The sequence below is a fragment of the Sciurus vulgaris genome, assembly GCF_902686455.1.
Source record: "Sciurus vulgaris genome assembly, chromosome: 15".
Classification (NCBI taxonomy): Eukaryota; Metazoa; Chordata; class Mammalia; order Rodentia; family Sciuridae; genus Sciurus; species Sciurus vulgaris.
The window spans coordinates 45,267,579-45,286,707 of NC_136476.1; the positions used below are offsets into that span (position 1 = coordinate 45,267,579).

Here is a 19,129-nt window from a genome sequence, read left to right on the forward strand (position 1 = left end):
GTTTATTCCTTTAATGGTTTTTGTTTCATGAGTTTTGAAGCTCCATTGTTAGGTACAAGTTCAGGATTATTATATCTTCCTGAACAAGATGTGAGAATGAAATCTTATAAGACTTGCTAGATGGTGGATTGTTCCTTTTTTCACATAAAGACCGTATTTATCCCTAAAAAAACTTGTCTTTAGTAATCTTTTTTTTATATTAATATTGCAAAGCTAAGCTTCTTTTAGTTAGTTCAGGATATTTTTCTATCTCCTTATTCTCAATCTGATTTGTCACTATGTTTAATGTATAGTTCATGAAAATAGGATGAGGTTACACATGTCTTTTAATTCATTCTGAGATGTACATGGTTACACATATGTATTTTAATTCATTCTGAGTTGTTCGATCTTTCAAACCATGTATTTTGCATGTCTTCTGCCATCTTTTTCTGTTTTTTTCTGCACCATGATTTTCTTTGACTTTATTTGTTTTCATTATATTCTTTTGTTTACTTCCATTCTCTCTTTCCCTCCATGTTTAGTAAAATTGTATGTAACCCTTTTTTTCTTTTGGTGGTAATGGTTGTATTTTATATCACTTAACTTTTATAAGCCTAAAGTTAATCCTTCCTCATTCCATTGAGGTGGTTCTATGAAGATTATGGTATATATTAAAGGAGTTCAGAAAGTCTTGCAGCTGGGAGAATGTTAGAAGATTATAGTCATACATATTTTCCAATAATCCAAAGGTCTCAGGCAATATTGTATTCCAACATTGGCTCAGGGACAGAAGTTTTCAATCAATTGAAATTTATATATATTTGACTTATAAATTTGAATTTATAAACCAAAAATAGAATAATTCTCATTTCTTCGCAGTACTGTCCAGTCCCATAACTATGTCAGTTCACACATATAAAATTAAAGGGTAGAAAATAAGTATTAGGTTCCATCCTTCACTGTTCAATATTTCATTATTTATGCCATTAGCAATTCCAGAATTCTGCTCATTCCATTTGGGAGATGCTTGGAGCATTCCAAAGGAATTAGAATTATTTTAAGCAGCAACCACCACCACACACAAAGACCAAGGGTAAAGCCATGTGGCAGATGTTCTCATTTTCATTTTGGGGAAATTCATATTCTTTTCCACTTTGAGGAAATGCAGTAGGAATTGGAAGAGAATGGCAGGTTTATGGTTAGTATATAGTTCATAGTTAATGTCAGGATTTCGTTGGATATTAGATGTTAACAGTCCTTGCCTCCCCATTCAATTGCATGGGAAAATTGTATGTATATATTTTTGTTTTTAGAGGAAAAAAATGACCATTTCTTTCATCAGACTTTTCAAAAAGAGACATAAGAAAGAAAAATCTAGCAACTATCATTGTTTTTCATATCATAAAAATTAACTGACTCCTAGCAAATGCCAAGTCTCATCCTTTGAAGCTCAGTGTTCTGCTGTTCCTGGGGGAAATGTGTGATCTCATTTTTGGTATTTGTCTTCCCTTTCAAAGCTTCCTTCCTACCAGCTACTTTGACTATGACCGTGGACAGGGGAGATAATGTGACTATATCTTTCAGAAAGGTGTTAATTAAGGAAGAAGATGCAGTGATTTACAAAAATGGTGAGTACCTGTTTCCTTTCCTTCCAGCACCAGGGTTGGAGGCATCAGATAACACAGAACGTACTGGATCATTATCCTATTGTAGTTTCAGGGGCAGATGTTTAATGTAAAACTATTATGATGCAAGTTTATTAAAGTCTGATAGAAGCCCTCCTAGGTTCTCTTTGGTTACTCAATCAAGTAAAGTAAGGATTCAAATGCACACTGTATACTCATGAATGTGTACAACATATTATACATTATAGAAGACCATCAGAATGTGATCAGGCCCAAATTCAGCCAGGTACAATGTAAGATTGTTTGATCGCAAGGATAGACAAGGAAACAGGAGTGTTGGAGTACAACCTATTGTTCCCACTTTTCTCTCTCATCAGGTTCCTTTATCCACTCAGTGCCCCGGCATGAAGTACCTGATATTTTAGAAGTGAACCTGCCTCACGCTGAGCCGCAGGATGCTGGAGTGTACTCGGCCAGGTATATAGGAGGAAACCTCTTCACATCGGCCTTCACCAGGCTGATAGTTCGGAGTAAGTGATTGCGAGGCCACTCGCTGTGATGGTGTAGTTTTAAGTAAGGAAACAGACTGCTTACCAAACACCAAGAATCGGGGATTGGTTGGAAAGATAACAAAGACTCTCAGGAAATTGATGAAAAAGCCAACAAGCAAGTTCCAGAAAAGATGGACTCTGGGGGAAGATTTGGATCTCAGTGCTGGGGGAATGAGGAGTACTTTGTCTCTAGGATGCTGCCATTACCATAACTCAGCTCCTACAATGTTCCCTTTACTTTCAGATCTTGAATTCCCAGGAGAAAGGATGGGATCATCCTAACATATATCTGATTTCTATCAGCCTAGACTAAGGGGCTATAGGCAAGAGGGGAACCACAAACTATAGTTAGACACTAGGAGCTCACACTTGAATAGCAGGATCATTCCTATAAAAAGGGGATTGCAGTGAGCAGGATAATCTCCCTGAAAGGTGTCTGCCATGGGGTGGGCGTCGGGGGTGAGCTGGGGTAACCTCTAGTTAAACATTGTTTTTTAAAAAGCCCACATTTTCCTATCTTTTAACTCTCAAATATGAGTTTTCTTCTCTCTCTCTCTCTTTCTCTTTCTTCTTCCTTCTTTCCTTTTTTTCTTTCTTTCTTCCTTCCTCCCTCCCCCCTCTTTCTTTCTTTTCTTTCTCTCTCTCTTTCTCTCTCTCTCTTTCTCTTTCTCTCTCTCTCTCTTTCTCTTTCTCTCTCTCTCTCTCTCTCTCTCTCTTTCTCTTTCTCTCTCTTTCTTCTTCCTTCCTTTTTTTCTTTCCTTCTTCCTCCTTCCCCTCTCTCTTTCTTTCTTTCTCTCTCTCTCTTTCTTTTTTACTTTCTTTCATGGCTAGGGATTGAATGCAGGCATGCTTTACCATTGAGCTACATTCCATGTCTTTTATATGTATTTTTTTTAATACAGGGTCTCACTAAGTAGCCGAGGCTGGTCTTGAACCTGAGATCCTCCTGCCTCAGCCTCATGTAACTGGGATTACATGAGTGTACCAACACACTCAGCTAGTAAAAACATTTTTTTACCCATTATAACTATTGAAGTGGGAATGTCCATTAGCAATTTTTACATGAAATTGATACAGAAAGCAAAAGATTTATCCTGAATTTTTGCCAGCTATTAGATTATTTGTAATATTAAGTATTCAGGCCTTCAGGTTTAAGTACTTGAGCTGCTATCATTCCTCTGTTTGCTACTTGTAATTCGTGAAGATAACTTATTTTGCTTTGCATTATGTTAATTATTCAATACAATATATTGATCCTAACTCTGGATCAAGCATTGTATCAATGTTGAGAAGAGTATAACAATATAAATCCTTGTCCCTTGGGTAACTGCCAATCAGAATTACATGTAGAATTAGATAAACAGATGTGAATGGCAAGGAAGTAATTTCTTCACTTCATTTAGATAGTTTCTAGTCTGATTCAATACTGTGTTCCCAGAGAACTTAGAATCTGGGGGTAAATTGGGCATCTTGTCTAGGAATATCAGAAATGTCAGATTGATACACAGTTGAGAGTGGAAACAACAGAATGGTTTTCCTATTCTCCGCTCTCACTACGCTTAACACACCTGACACTAGACATGGGGGTTTTCCCCCATATACCAAGGAATTCTCCAATGAACTTCAGCTCAATTCTAACTCTGTCTTACCCACCGGCTCAGGGCTCAGTTCTGTGAGACTGCCCTCCCCTGAGATGCCAATTGCAAAGCCCCAGATTATGGCTTGTGCTTCTGACTGGCTGTCTGAAATGGCACCTGCAGTTCCCTGAACATGCCAGACTCTTTCCCCAAGCCTTGCCTTGGCCTGCCACACACTTTCCAGTCCTGTGTTCTTTGCTGCTAAGGTGGTCCTGCAGATTTCACTCATATCCCACCTCCGCTGGGAAGTTTTCCTTTGTACTCTCTTCTAACTGCCCAGATAAGATTCAGTAATCCTTGTCTTTGTTACTATCATTATTTACTGTTTAGATATATCTCCCATATTAGACTTAGTGCAAGGAGCAGAGAGTCTTTTATCTTCATTTACCTGTGTCCACTAAAATGATTGACACATAATGGGTGCTCAGTAAATGTTTGCTGAGTGATTGAATTTTGCTCACCATCTTGTTTTCCTTAACAAAAGGATGCAAAGCTCAGAAGTGGGGACCTGAATGTAAACATGTCTGCACTACTTGCATGAACAATGGTGTCTGCCACGAAGATACTGGGGAATGCATTTGCCCTCCTGGATTTATGGGGAGGACATGTGAGAAGGGTAAGTGAAGAATACTGGGTGAGGAGGTTGTGGATTCAAAAACCATCGCTTTTAGATCTAGAATTCTAAATCTGGGCATTGACAAAAGGTGCTAAATTCTTTCTATTAGGCCATATTTGCTTTGCATGAATTAGAAAATGATGCCTTTTCCTAAATGTTCTTTATCACCAACCACTCTAAGTTTTAACAAATGCACAAATCATAATGTCTGTAATGTGAATGTCATCCCTGGTTTGTGCAGTGTGAAACTGAGTGGCAGCCTTGTTATCCTCTCTATGAGGCAGCGTCATTGTCTATAAAATGGGCCATAGACATGTGCTCATCCTGCCCAAGCCTTGGCTGAGATCAGACTACCTTCCCCGTTCCCAGCCGAGGAGAGATTCCTTAAAAAAAAAAAAGTCCTACATTTCAAGTAGTTGTAATTGAACTCTCAGGTTTTTTTTTTGTTTGTTTTTTGTTTTTTTCTTTTCTTCCCAAAGCTTGTGAACTACACACATTCGGCAGAACTTGTAAAGAAAGGTGTGGTGGACCAGAGGGATGCAAGTCCTACGTGTTCTGTCTCCCAGACCCCTATGGGTGTTCTTGTGCCACAGGCTGGAAGGGTCTGCAGTGCAATGAAGGTATGCACCGGTCACTCCCTTGATGGTAAAACATTCTAGCTGGTGTGCGAAGGAGATAGTTTGCTGGGAATCAGAGTAGGACCCACCTGGACAGCACAGTCAACTACCTGTTGCTAGGTCACAGGGTTTTAAATCACAGATGTTTTCATTCAGAGAAATGATGCTTTTATAGAAAGACTGCACATCATAGTGCATCCATCTCAGACATATCACCTGGGGCTTGTATTAAAACATGGGTTCTGATTTGGTATGTTTGGACTGGGGCCTGAGGTTGTGCATTTCTAACAAGCTCCCAGCTAGTTTTATTTCTGTTGAAGTTTAGACCACTCTGAGTAGGAAGATCTTGGAAGATGTGTGTGTTTGTTTTCTGTTTTGGAGTCATCAAAATCAGTTTTGGAGTCAGATCCAGACAAACTGAGGTTCAAAAGGAAAAATGTATGATCTTATGGACCTTATTCAAGCATTTGATGATTATAATTATCAAGCTAATTAAGATCTGTTACCTCACTTAGTTATTTTTTTGTGTAGTTATCTTTTTGTGTATGTGTATTTTATATTTAAGACCTAGTCTCTTAGAAAATTTCAAGTGCACAATACAGCATTCTTTAACTGTAGCCTCCATGATTTACATCTCCAGAACTTCATCCTGCCAAACTGAAGCTTTACACCATTTGACAACATCCTGTCATCCCCCACCCCAGGCCCTGGCACCCAGTATTGTACTTTGCTTCTGTGTGTTGGACTTTTTAAGATTCCACTTACGAGAGGTCATGCAGACTCTGCCATTCTGTTCCTGGCTTATTTCATTTATATCACGTATTCCAGATTTAGCCATGTTGTCAAAAATAACAGGATTTCCTTCCTTTTTTAAGGTTGAATATTATTTTTGTGTGTGTGTGAGTGTGTAATGCTGCAAGGAATATGGGAGAGCAGATACCTTTGAGATATCAATTTCATTTCCAGAAAGTAAGATTACAGGATTATATGTGTTATGGTTTAGATATGAGGTGTTCCCCAAATGCTCATGTGTGAGACAATGCAAGAACATTTAGAGATGAAATCAGAATTTTAACCTAATCAGTGTGTTAATACACTGTTAGGGGTTAACTGGGTAGTAACTGTAGGCAGATAGGGTGTGACTAGAAGAACTAGATCATTGGGGGCGTGCCTTTGGGGTTTATACTTTGTCCCTGCTGTCTTTCTGCTTCCTGATTGTCACCCCTGAGCTCCTGAGCTGCTCTCCTCCATTGTGTCCTTCTGCCATGATGTTGTGCCTCACCTTGGGCCCAGAGCAATGCAGTCAGCCATGTATTGACTGAAACCTCCAAAACCACGAGCACCAAAATAAACTTTCCTCCTCTAAAAGTGTTCTTTTGGTAACAGCAGTGAAAGAGTTGACTAAAATAATATGGGAGTTCTATTTTTATTTTTTAAAGGAACTTCCACGTTGTTTTCCATATTTACATTCCTATCAAGAGTGTGAAAAGGTTTCCTTTGTTCTGTATCCTCAGCAACACTTATTTCTTGTCTTATTGATAATAGTTCTCCTAACAGGTGTGGGGTGATATCTCATTGTGGTTTTGATTTGTGCTTCCCTGACGATCAGTGATATTTAACAGTTTTTCATATATATATGTTGGCCATTTTTATGTTATCTTTTGAGAAATGTCTATTCAGATTCTTTGCCCATTTATAATCAGATCATTTTCTTGTTATACAGTTTCTTCTGTATTTTGGGTATTAACCCCTTATCAGGTGTATAGTTTGCAAATACATTCATACATTCTGCCATTATCTTCATAGACTTTTCACTCTGTTGTTTTCCTTTACTGTGTCAAAGATTTTTTATTTGATGCAATCCCATTTGTCTGGTTTTTTTTTTTTTTTTTTTTTTTTTTTTTTTTTTTTTTTTTTTTTTTTTTTTTTTGCATTTGTTCCTGTGCTTTTGGGATCATATCAAAACAAAACAAAAATTGCCCAGATGGAGTCAAAAAGATTTTCACAATGTTTTCTTCTAGTAGTTTAACAATTTCAGGTCTTATGTTTAAGTCTTTAATTCACTTTGAGTTGATTTTTGTATCAGATCAAATGAGAGATGGAGGTCTAATTTCATTCTTGTGGTTATCCAGTTTCCTAGAACCATTTGGTAAATTATCCTTTCCCCATTTTGTGTTCTTGGTACCTGCGTAGAATCATTGGATAGTAAATGTGTGGATTTATTTATGGGCTGTCTGGTCCACTGATATGCATGTTTACAGTACTAAGGACTGTATCAATACTATAAACAGTGCTCTACCACTGAGCTATACCCCTTAACCCTTTTATTTTTAATTTTGAGACAAGTTCTCTTTAAGTTGACCTGGTTGGACTTGACCTTGCTATCCTCCTGCGTCAGCCTCCTGAGTTGCTTTGATTCCTTTGAGGAATGTTGATTTTGTTTTACTTTTATAAGCAATTAACTTGGTAGAACTTGAGCTGCAAACTCTGACTCAGTCATCAGGTCAAACTTGGGTCGACTCTTTAATCTTTAGCTGGGCTACTTTGAGTCTGCCCTGAATGTGTGTGGTTCAGAGGTCAGCCAAAGATTTGAGTCTTCTGATTCTCCCTTCTGAGGTTTTCCCTCTTACTTTCCAGAGGCTGTGGTTGTCCTAGCTCTGTCCTCTGATTTCTCAGGCCAGTAAGACTATACGTTTTCTTTGGAGTTTTAACCTCCCCGTGAGGTACCCAACAATTAAGCCAAAATCCGAAAAATGGTGTAACTCACTATTTTTTTTTTTAATTCTATTTAGTTATACATGATAGTAGAATGCATTTTGATGCATCACACATAAATGGAGTATAAATTCTCATTCGTCTGGTTGTACATGACATAGAGTACACAGGTCCTGTAGGCATGTATGCACAGGGGGTAATAATGTCTGATTCATTCTATTAACACCGTAACCTCTCCCCTCCCTTCACTCCCCTGTGTCTAGCCCAAAATACCAAAATACCTCTATTCTCCCACACCTTATGTGTGAATTAGCATTCACACATCAGAGAAAAAATTTGGCCTTTGGTTCTTTAGGACCGGCTTATTTTGCTTAGCATAATATTCTCCATCAATTTACTGGCAAATGACATAATTTCATTCTTCTTTAAGGCTCAGTAATATTCCATTGAGAAACACACCATTCTTGTCTTTCAAATTTCAGTTGCTCTGTTTTTCTTTTTTAAATTTTTTCTACTTCACTTTTCAAAAAGTGCTTTCAAGTAATTATTATTATTTTTTTCTGAAAATAGTGTGTTTGTGAGAAGGATAACCTGGTAGGAACTTACTCAACTCTGTGGAAGCAGAACTCTCCAACCTTTTAAGTTCCTGGTAATTCACATCAATCACATACTGCCTTATCTGAGTCAGCACAGTTGGTAGCTGGAAGGGAAAACGAAAACCAGCAACTCGCAGCCTTGACTTCCTCCTTCCCCTGTGTTAACACTGGTTGTGATGTCTTTGCTTACAGCCTGCCCCTCTGGTTATTACGGGCCAGATTGTAAGCTGAGGTGCAGCTGCACCAATGGAGAGACCTGCGACAGGTTCCAAGGGTGTCTCTGCTCTCCAGGATGGCAAGGGCTCCAGTGTGAGAGAGAAGGTAAAGCAAGGTAACACCGTAGTCAGGGGCGTGCTCATCGTGTCTCAACAGAGCCATCTGGTGCAGCTCTTTACCCAGAATCCTCCCGCCACTTATGTTTTCTTCCAGAAGTTAGGGAGAATTTATTGCAAAGCTTACAAAAAAGCTTTCAGATTCTCTTCTTGGACCTCATTCTATCCTTCATTCCTCTTCCCAGGAGGAGGAAACCCTGTGTTCTTTGTCGCACAGCAAGTGACGACTGGCCCTTGAGAGCTCGGTGTCCTTCTCCCTTCCCCAGAACCAGCCTGAATTGTATGACAGGGAAAGAGTTATTTGGAGGGATTTGGACAAAGCCTATTCTCAAAAAGAGAAAAAATGAAACAAATAATAAAGATTAGACTCAAAATGAAATTTTAAATAATTCTAGTTCAGAAATTACCCTAAAGCAAAAGTTGGCATATTCAGACTCACAGATCAAATTCAACCCACTGTTAAACAGCTTTATTGAGATGTAATTTTTCTATAATGTTCGCTTTTTTAATAACATACAGTTCAATGTTTTTAAAGTATATTTAGAATTGCACAGTTATCACCATAATCTAATTTTAGAACATTTTCAACATGCAAGAAAACAAAACAAAAACTCTTGTACCCATTAGCAGTAACTTTTATTATCCCCTCCAAGTCTCTGGAAATCATTAATTTACTTATATCTGTGTAGATTTTAAGCCAATAAAAAAAATAGAATCATATATGGTCTTTTGTAGGTAGCGTCTTTCATTTACCAGATCTTTTTTGAACTGTGTGTCATAGAATGTATCAATATTTAATACCATTTTTATTTTCTACTGTTATTCTAGATAAAATTGTATTGGAACACAGCTACACCTGTTAATTTACAATATACAGACTGTGGTTGCTATTGTGCTACCAGGGCAGTTACCACAGAGAACGTGACTTACAGAGCTAAAAAAATAGTTGCTTTTTGTTTTTTTACAGAAAGTTTGCTGATCAATACCTCAAAATATACTTTTTTAAAATTGAGAGGCATACCTTTTATGTATCTTCAAATTTTTTAAAAAATATTTTTTTAGTTGTTAATGGACCTTTATTTTATTTATCCACATGTGGTGCTGAGAATCAAACCCAGTGCCTCACACATACTAGGCAAGTGCTCTACCACTGAGCCACAACCCCAGCCCTGTATCTTCAAATTTAAAAATATATTAAAAACATATTACTTCTTCATTCATATAAATGTTTAAAAAAGAGATATACATTCAGTGAAATCTGTACCCAGAATAAGGCGGTTATAGACTTTTCTCTTGTTAGTTTTTGTGAAATCGGAAATATAGGAAGGAGGATAGCAACAATTGTTTTCTCAAAGGCTTTAAGCTCTTTAGCTTTATACATTTTCTTTTTCCTTCAAGTCTGGATTTTGCAACAGGGCAGCAGTTAAGTACTGAGAAGGGAAGGAAATGCCTTGGGTACCAGGGGATTGAATTGAAAACGGGCAACTCATAAGATAAAGGATTTGGATTTTGTACTTTACTGCTTCCTTTCTGTTTCATGGTTCATGCCGCAAAAATGTGTGCTTCTGCTTGGGAAGACCCTAAGACAGGTTTACAGTCTCCCTAAGCCCCCTGCTTTCAGAAAGCAGCTCCTTTCCACTATTCCCCACTCCCCAAACATATCCTCATTCCTTCCATCCAACTTTAGAAAATGCAAGAGGATATTGAAGGAATGGAATGCTTTAAAATTGTCAAAGTACCTTTTTTCAATTCTTCCATGAATATCTACTTAGGCTGTAAAATTTTGTAGCTTTTTCCAATCATCTCTCCAAGTCTATTGATAGGTCAATCCATTTTACTTTAGGCCTGAGAAATGAGATACCAGGATGAAATATTAATGTTGATGTATTTACCTTGATTTCACCTCTTCCCAAATCAATATGTAAAATCACATAAATTACTGCAGCTCTCAGGGCACCTCTGTCTCCTGTTAAATTTTACTAAGCGTTAGACAAGTTTTGACCATATGCCAGTCTGTTTTCTGTGCTATACCAAAATACCTGAAGCTGGGTACTTAATAAAATAGATTTCTTTAACTGAAATTCCAAAATTAGATGGTCCCATCCCTTTGGGGTCTAGTGAGTTTCATGGTAGATGGCAGGAGTGTACTCACAAGAGGGCACATGATATGACAGGAAGCCAGAGAGATTCAAGGGTCAGGCTCACTGTTTTTATATTAACCTACTCTTGATGGAACTAAATGGGGTCCCACAAGTACTACAGTAACACCTTCTGAGAATAGCACCCCTAATGTCCTCATTATCTTGCACTAGATTCCACCACTTAAAACTTCTACCACCTCCCAACACTGAGAGTAAGTTACCAGTAGATGAACCTTTGGGGGACACGCTTAAGTCATATCCCACCCAAACTAACTATGGGCCAAGGTTCCCTAAGACTGGAGTTCAGAATGATATTGTTGCATTTCAGGGTAATTCATTCTCTACTGTTCAGATATTAGGCAAGGAATCCTGATCCCCTTTTGTTAACACCAGAGACATTTTTTTCTTCATTATTGGCAGCACTACTTTGGAGTTGGCTGCTGACTAGAATTTGACTTTGAGAAGTTACATTTCACATCATTTCTTTAGATGTGTATTATTTAAATCACCCTTTCCCTCTAATTTATGTTTCACTTTTAGACTTGCCAATCAATGAGATAGTTCTCATACGTCCTAACTAAGAATAATGCTGTTGATCAGCAACATCGTGTGGTCATTTGCTGAGTGGAAGAACTAGAATTTGCCTTTTGGTTTTATAATAATACTCTTCATAAGCAAGATGGGGTCTGAACTGCAAGGTCAAGGGAAGATGTGGCCAGAATGATCATTTTAATATTAAGACTCCCTCCCCCAGTCCACTGAGGGAACATAGCCCTGTGGTGAAGAGTGTGGAGTCTAGATTCATAAAGGCCCATGCTTGAATCTGGACTCTGAGCCTCTGTCTCCTCATCTATAAAATGATGACCACAATAGCACCCACCTCACAAGTTTATTATGTGATGATAAAATCGTTGCAAAGCTCTTGCATCGTGCATGACTTGCAGAACTAGCTATTTTTTTTTTTCTTTAATTATTGCTGCTGGGTTCAGGATCAGATTTCATGGTTCTTTTTTCTCCATTCAGGCATGCCAAGGATGACTCCAAAGATAGAGGATTTGCCAGATCACATAGAAGTAAACAGTGGTAAATTTAATCCCATTTGCAAAGCCTCTGGCCAGCCACTACCTGCCAATGAAGAAATGACCCTCGTGAAGCCAGATGGGACGGTGCTCCAAGTAAGAGCCATTTTAAATCTGCCTTCCTGACAGCATGAGATGGTTTCAATATGGTAATCACCCCAGAGAGGCTAGATTTCACTCAGGGTTTACATCCTCCTTGGCCAGTATGCTTTGATAAAATGCCATATTCTGGTGGATGCAGAACAGACTCACGGCAACCTCACTAGTTTCTTTTGTGTGGCCAGTGCTGCAATGTGAGACTGGGAAGATGCCACCATTGTGGAGTTAATAGGGCTGAGTACCAGGGATGGCAGGTGTCCTATAGAACTGTCCAGCTGCTTGGGATGAGCTGTATGTACATGCCACACTGTGCAAACATGTCACACTGTACAAGACTCTGCCCTCACAATATCCCCACATCTGTAACTCTTCATATCAGGAAAATGTAAGGTGGCCTAGTGGTTTAACCCATGAATCAGCAAGACATTCATGTGCTGTTAGGACATGGAGTTTTAATGACTGGTCTACACCTATCATGCTTTTCAGAGCGGCAATTAAGGGAGTATAGAAGAGGAGAGTTCAGCATGATCCATTTGATTCTACGTGGAAGGGTCTTGAATCTGCTCCCCATATCTCACATCAGAAACCATGCCCCACAGAACCCCTTAGATCTGAGGGCATTCCTTGGGATTCCCTATACATCTTTGCTTTGCTCTCCTAGTTCGTACTCTGATCAGGGCTGTCTCTCAGCACTTCTCTTTTGCCAGACACAACTGAACTAACTTTCCAACATATTTCCTTTCTCTCTCCCATCTATTCCAAATATAGCATAGAAAGGAACCACTCCAAATTTTTCCATGTTATAAGTAATCCTTAGAAAGTGAATGTATTTTGCTATCTATAGATTTTGAAGTACTTTTTTTTCAAAGACAACTTGACCAAGGCAGGTATGAGGGACCTCTTGGGGGCAGAGTATATAAAATGTGCCATTACCAGTGTCCACATATCAAATCCTGAACAATGCATTAGGTAGAAGAAACCAGTGGACAATTCCCCAAAATCTTGGCTTTTCCATGAGCCTACCGCCCAGTAATGGTCAACCATACTATTCACAACTTCTTTTCTTATCCTTTATTTTTAAATTTTTAACTGATACATGAAATTGTACATATATGATGTTTTGATACATGCATACACTGTATAATGTTCAATCAGGGTAAGCACAACTATCTCATCAAACATTACCCAAAGTCACCATACTGTGTAATAGAACAACAGAACTTCTTTCTTCTATCCAATCGTAACTTAATACGGTGTGTGCGTTTCCTTCCTTCCTTCCTTCCTCCTTCCTTCCCTCCTTCCTTCCCTCCTTCCTTCCTTCCTTCCTTCCTTCCTTCCTTCCTCCCTCCCTCCCTCCCTCCCTCCCTTCCTTCCCTCCCTCCCTCCCTCCCTCCCTTCCTTCCTTCCTTCCTTCCTTCCTTCCTTCCTTCCTTCCTTCCTTCCTCTTTCTTTCTTTTTTATTTATTTATGTGGTACTGGGATTGAACATAGGGCCTTGTTCTTGCTAGGCAAGGACCCTTTCGTATCTTTTTTTTCCTTCTTCTTTTCCCTTTCCTTCTTTTTCCTTTCCTTCTTTTTCCTTACCTTCCCTTTTCTTTATTTTTGGTACTGGGAATTGAACCCAGGACATTTTATTACTGAACCACATCCCCAGCCCTTTTTATTTTTGAGATAGGTTCTCACTAAGTTGCCAAGACTGTCCTCTTACTTGTGTTCCTCTTGTGTCAGCCTTCGGGATAACTGAGATTAGAGACGTGCTCCAACATTCCTGGCTAATTTAGTACCTGTTAATCAACATTTTCACATCCTTCCTCCCTCTACTCTTTCCAGCCTCTGGTAATCATTCTACTTTCAACTTCTATGAAATCAACTGTTTTTAGATTTCCCATAAGAGTGAGATCATGTAGTTCTTGCCTTTTTTGTGCATGAGTTATTTCACTTAATATAATGACCTCCAGTTCCGTCCAGGTTATCACAAACGACAGGATTTCAACTATTTTATGGCTGAATACTATTCCATTGTGTCTATGTGCCATATTTTCTTCATCTATCAGTTGTTGGAGACAGGTTGTTTCCATTTATTGGCTATTGTAAATAGTACTGCAGTAAACATGGGCATGCAGATGTCTCTTTAACATAATGATTTCATTTCCTTTGGATATGTACCCAATATTGGGATTTATGGTATTTCTATTTTTAATTCTTTGATAAACCTCTATACTATTTTCCACAATGGCTGCACTGATTTTAATTCCCACCAAAAGTGTGTGAGCCTTTCCTTTTCTCTACATCCTTGCCAACACTTGGCAAGGTTATACTTGTTTTTTTTTTTTTTTTTAAACATTCTAACTGGAATGAGGTAATATAATATCTCGTTATGGTTTTGAGATATCAGTGGCGAGTACAAGCTAGAAGAGCAAAGTGAAAAATACAGGGAAACTCATGCACATCTCAAGGACCCCAGGTGTTTACTATTTTTTCATATACCTGTTGGCTATTCGTATGTTTTTCCTTTGTGAAATATCTACTTGAGTGTATTATCCACTGTTAACCCCTTATCAGATGTATAGTTTACAAATATTTTCTCTCATCTATAGGTTATATATTCACTTCAATGACTGTTTCTATTGAGGTCAAAAGCTCTCTAGTGTAATGAAATTGCATGTGTCTAATTTTGCTTTTGTCTCCTGTGCTTTTGGATCTTCTCCAAAAAATCCTTGCCCAAGATTATGTCCTGAATAACTTCCCTTGTGTTTTCTTCTGGCAGGTTCATAGATTTATTCTCACTATATTTAGGTCTTTAATTTGTTTTAAGTTGATTTTTGAATATGGTGAGAGAGAGGAGTCTAGTTTTATTCTTCTGCATGTGGATATCCAATTTCCTCAGTATCACTCACTGAAAGGACTGTCCTTTTCCAATGCAGATTCTTAGCAATTAGGTAAAAATCAGTTGGCTGCAGATGTGTGGGTTTACTTCTAGGCTCTCTATCTGGTTCCATTGGTCTGTGGGTCTGGTTTTATGCTAATACCATGCTGTTTTAAAATCTGTAGCTTTGTAATATAGTTTCAAGTCAAGTAGTACAATATCTCCTAATATATTCTTTTCACTCAGTATTTCTTTGGCCATTTGGGGTGTGTGTGTATGGTTTCTTATAAATTTCAGAATTTCTATTTTTTTTAAATTATTTTCAGTTATACATGTCAGTAGAGTATATTTTGATATATTTATACAAAGAGAGCACATCTTATTCTAATTAGGATCACAGTCTTCTGGTTGTACAGGATGTGGAAATTCACTGTGGTGTATTTATATGTGTACTTAACAAAAGTTAAATCAGATTCATTTCACCGTCTTTCCTATAGAATTACATTGGTTGTGTAATCATATATGCACATAGGAAAGTAATGTCTGATTCATTCTAGTATATTTCCTATTCCCATTTGTCTAATTCAAAGTGCTTCTATTCTTCCCTACCATTGTCCCCTCTCCCCTTATTGTGAGTTAACATCCACATATCAGAGAGAACATTTGGCCTTTGGTTTTTTGTCTTATTTCATTTAGCATGATAGTCTCCAGTTCCATTTAGTGGCAAATTCCATAATTTCATTTCTCTTTATGACTGAGTAGTACTCCATTGTGTATATATATATATATATATACACACACACACACACACCACATTTTCTTTATCCATTCATCTGTTGAAGGATACTTAGGCTGGTTCCATAGGTTAGCTATTGTGAATTAAACTGTAAACATTGATGTGGCTATGTCACTGTAGTATGCCAATTTTAAGTCCTTTGGGTATATGCTGAGGCGTGGGATAACTGGGTCAAATGGTGGTTCCATTCTAAGTTTTCTGAGGAATCTCCATTCTGCTTTCCAAAGTGGTTGTACCAATTTGCAGTCCCACCAGCATTGTATGAATGTACCCTTCTCCCCAAATCCTCACCAACATTTATTGTTACTTGTATTCTTGATTGTTGCTATTCTGACTGGAGCGAGATGAAATCTCAGTGTAGTTTTGATTTGCATTTCTCTAATTGCTAGAGATGTTGAACATTTTTTCATTTATTTGTTGACTATTCGTATTTCTTCTGTGAAGTGTTCAGTTCCTTTGCCCATTTATTAATTAGGTTGTGTGTGTGTGTGTGTGTGTGTGTGTGCGCACTAAGGTTTTGAGATTAATGCTCTATCTGAGGTGCAGGTGGCAAAGATTTTCTTACACTTTTGGAGTCTTGTGGAGGAAGTTGGTTCCTAAGCCAACGTGATGCAATGTTGGGCTTACACTTCGTTCAAGTACATGGAGGATCTCTGGTCTAATACCTAGGTCTTTGATCCACTTTGAATTTTGTGCAGGGTGAGAGACAGGGTTAAATTTCATTTTGCTATGTATGGATTTCCAGTTTTCCCAGCTTCATATATTGTAGAGACTATCTTTTTTTCCAATGTATGTTTATGGTGCCTTTGTTTAGTATGAGATAACTGCACTCATGTGGGTTTGTCTCTGTGTCTTGTATTCTGTACCACTGGTCTTCAGGTGTTTTTTGATACCAATCCCATGCTGTTTGTGTTACTATAGCTTTGTACTATAATTTAAGGTCTATTATTATGATGCCTCCTGCTTCACTTTTCTCTAAGAATTGCTTTGGCTATTCTAGGCCTCTTATTTTTCCAAATGAAATTAATGATTGTTTTTTCTATTTCTATGAAGAATGTCATTAGAATTTTAATAGAAATTGCATTAAATCTACATAGAGCTTTTGGTAGTATGGCCATTTTGATAATATTTATCCTGCCTATCCAAGAACATGGGAGATCTTTCCATCTACTAAGGTCTTCTTAACTTTCTTCAGTGTTCTGTAGTTTTCACTTCTTTTGTTAAATTATTTCTCAGGGATTTTATTTTATTTTTTGAGGTTGTTGTAAATGGGATAGTTTTCTTATTTTCTCTTTCTGTTGATTCAACATTGGTATATAGGAATGCAATTGATTTAATGGGTGTTCATTTTATAGCCTGCTACTTTGCTAAATTCATTTATGAGTTCTAAAAGTATTCTGGTGGAGTTTTGGGGTCTTCTAAATATAGTATCATTTTGTTGACAAATATGAATATTTTGAGTTCTTTTTCTATTCATATTCCTTTAATTTATTTCTTTTGCTTAATTGCTCTGGCTAGAATTTCCAGGGCTATGTTGACTAGAAGTGGTGAAAGAGGGCATTCCTGCCTTATTCCAGTTTTTAGAGGGAATGCTTTCAATTTTTCTCCATTTTGAATGGATTTGTCATTTGTAGCCTTTACAATGTTGAGGTGTATTTCTATTATCCCTAGTTTTTCTAGAGTTTTGAGCATGAATAGATGCTTTTGTCAAATGCTTTCTCTGCATCTATTGAGATAATCATATGATTCTTGTTTTTATGTCGATGTGGTGAATTACATTTATTGATTTCTGTACATTGATTTCTGCATTCCTGGAATGAAACCTGCTTGATCATGGTGTACTATCTTTTGAATGTGTTTTTTTTATGCAATTTGCCAGTATTTTATTAACAAATTTTGCGTCTATGTTCCTCAGGGACATTTGGTGAAGTTTTCTTTCCTTGATGTGTCTTTGTCTGGTTTTGGAATCAGGGCAATACTAACTTCACAGAATGATATTTGAAGAGTTCCCTCCTTTTCTATTTCTTGGAATAGTCTGAGGAGAATTGGCATCAGTTATTCTTTGAAGGGCTGGTAGAACTCATTTGAGATGTGTCTGGTCCTGGGCTTTTCTTTCTTGGTAGGCTTTTCATGGCATCTTCAATTTCATTGCTTGAAATTGATTTGTTTAAATTTTCTATGTCCCCCTGATTCAATTTGGGTAGGTCATATGTCTTTAGCGATTACACAAATAGTATGAATCTACATCATGTACAACCGTAGAAACAAAATGATGTTCTCCATTTGTGTACAATGACTCAAAATGCAGCCTGTAAAAAAGAAAAAAGAAATTTGTCGTTGTCTCCAAGACTTTCTATTATTTTGAAGTAAACGTTTCAGAATAGTTTGATTATTCTCTACATTTCAGTGGTGTCCATGGTGATATTTCTTTTTTCATCATGAATTTTAGAAATTTAAGGTTGTTTTCTTTCTCTTTCTCTTGGTTAGTATGTCTAAGGGATTATCAATTTTATTGATTTTTTTTTCCAAAAAGTCAACTTTCTGTTTCATCGATCTTTTGAATTGTTTTTTTCAATCAATCTCATTTTGATTGATTTCAATTATTTCCTGTCTTATGCTTTTGGTATTGATTTGTTCTTTTTTTTCTAGGACCTTGAGATATAATGTTAGGTTATTTAGTTGGTGACTTTCTATTTGTTTAATGAATGAGCTCAGTGCTATGAACTTTCCTTTTAGAACCACCTTCATAGTGTCCCAGAGATTTTGATATGTTCTGTCGCTATTCTCAATTACCTCTAAGTATTTTTTTTATATCATCCCTGATTTCTTCTGTTATCCATTGGTCATTCTGTAGCATATTATTCAGTCTCCAGGTATTAGAGTAGCTTCTATTTTTTCTGATATTGATTTCTAATTTTGTTCTATTATGATCTGATAGAATGCAAGGTATTATCTCTATTTTTTGTGTTTGCTAAGTGTTTGTGTCCTAAGATGTGGTCTATTTTAGAGAAGAATTTGCATGCTGCTGAGAAGAAAGTGTATTCAGTTTTTGATTAATGAAATATTCTATATATTTCTGTTAAGTCTAAATTATTAATTATATTTTTTATCTATAGCTTCTTTGTTTAGTTTTTGTTTTGAAGATCTATCCAGTGATGAGAAAAGTGTGTTAAAGTCACCCAGTATTATTGTGTTGTGGTCTATTTGATTCTTGGAAATTGATAAGAGTTTGTTTGAAGTACATAGATACTCCATTGTTTGGGGTGTAAATATTTACAATTGTTATATCTTGTTGATGTATAATTCCCTTAAGCAGTATGAAATGTCCTTTGTCCCTTCTGATTAACTTTGGTTTAAAGTCCACTTTATCTGATATGACGGTAGAAACCCTGCTTGTTTACGAGATCCGTGCTTCAGATTTGATGATGCAATAAAAACTTCCGTGATAAACAAAACTTAAAAGAATTCACAACTAGA

The 19,129-nt window shown here is 37.2% G+C and overlaps 1 protein-coding gene across 2 annotated transcripts in view; it reads left to right on the plus strand.

Annotated features, from left to right (window-relative positions):
* The window catches only part of TEK (TEK receptor tyrosine kinase), a 113,115-nt gene that overhangs the window by 50,949 nt on the left and 43,037 nt on the right, over positions 1-19,129 (plus strand). For both annotated transcript variants that reach the window (XM_079112345.1, XM_079112346.1), the window contains exons 3-8: positions 1,500-1,610; positions 1,985-2,137; positions 4,280-4,411; positions 4,891-5,031; positions 8,532-8,660; positions 11,836-11,987. In XM_079112345.1, coding sequence (XP_078968471.1) covers positions 1,500-1,610; positions 1,985-2,137; positions 4,280-4,411; positions 4,891-5,031; positions 8,532-8,660; positions 11,836-11,987 — 818 coding nt within the window. The remainder of the gene's footprint in view (positions 1-1,499; positions 1,611-1,984; positions 2,138-4,279; positions 4,412-4,890; positions 5,032-8,531; positions 8,661-11,835; positions 11,988-19,129) is intronic.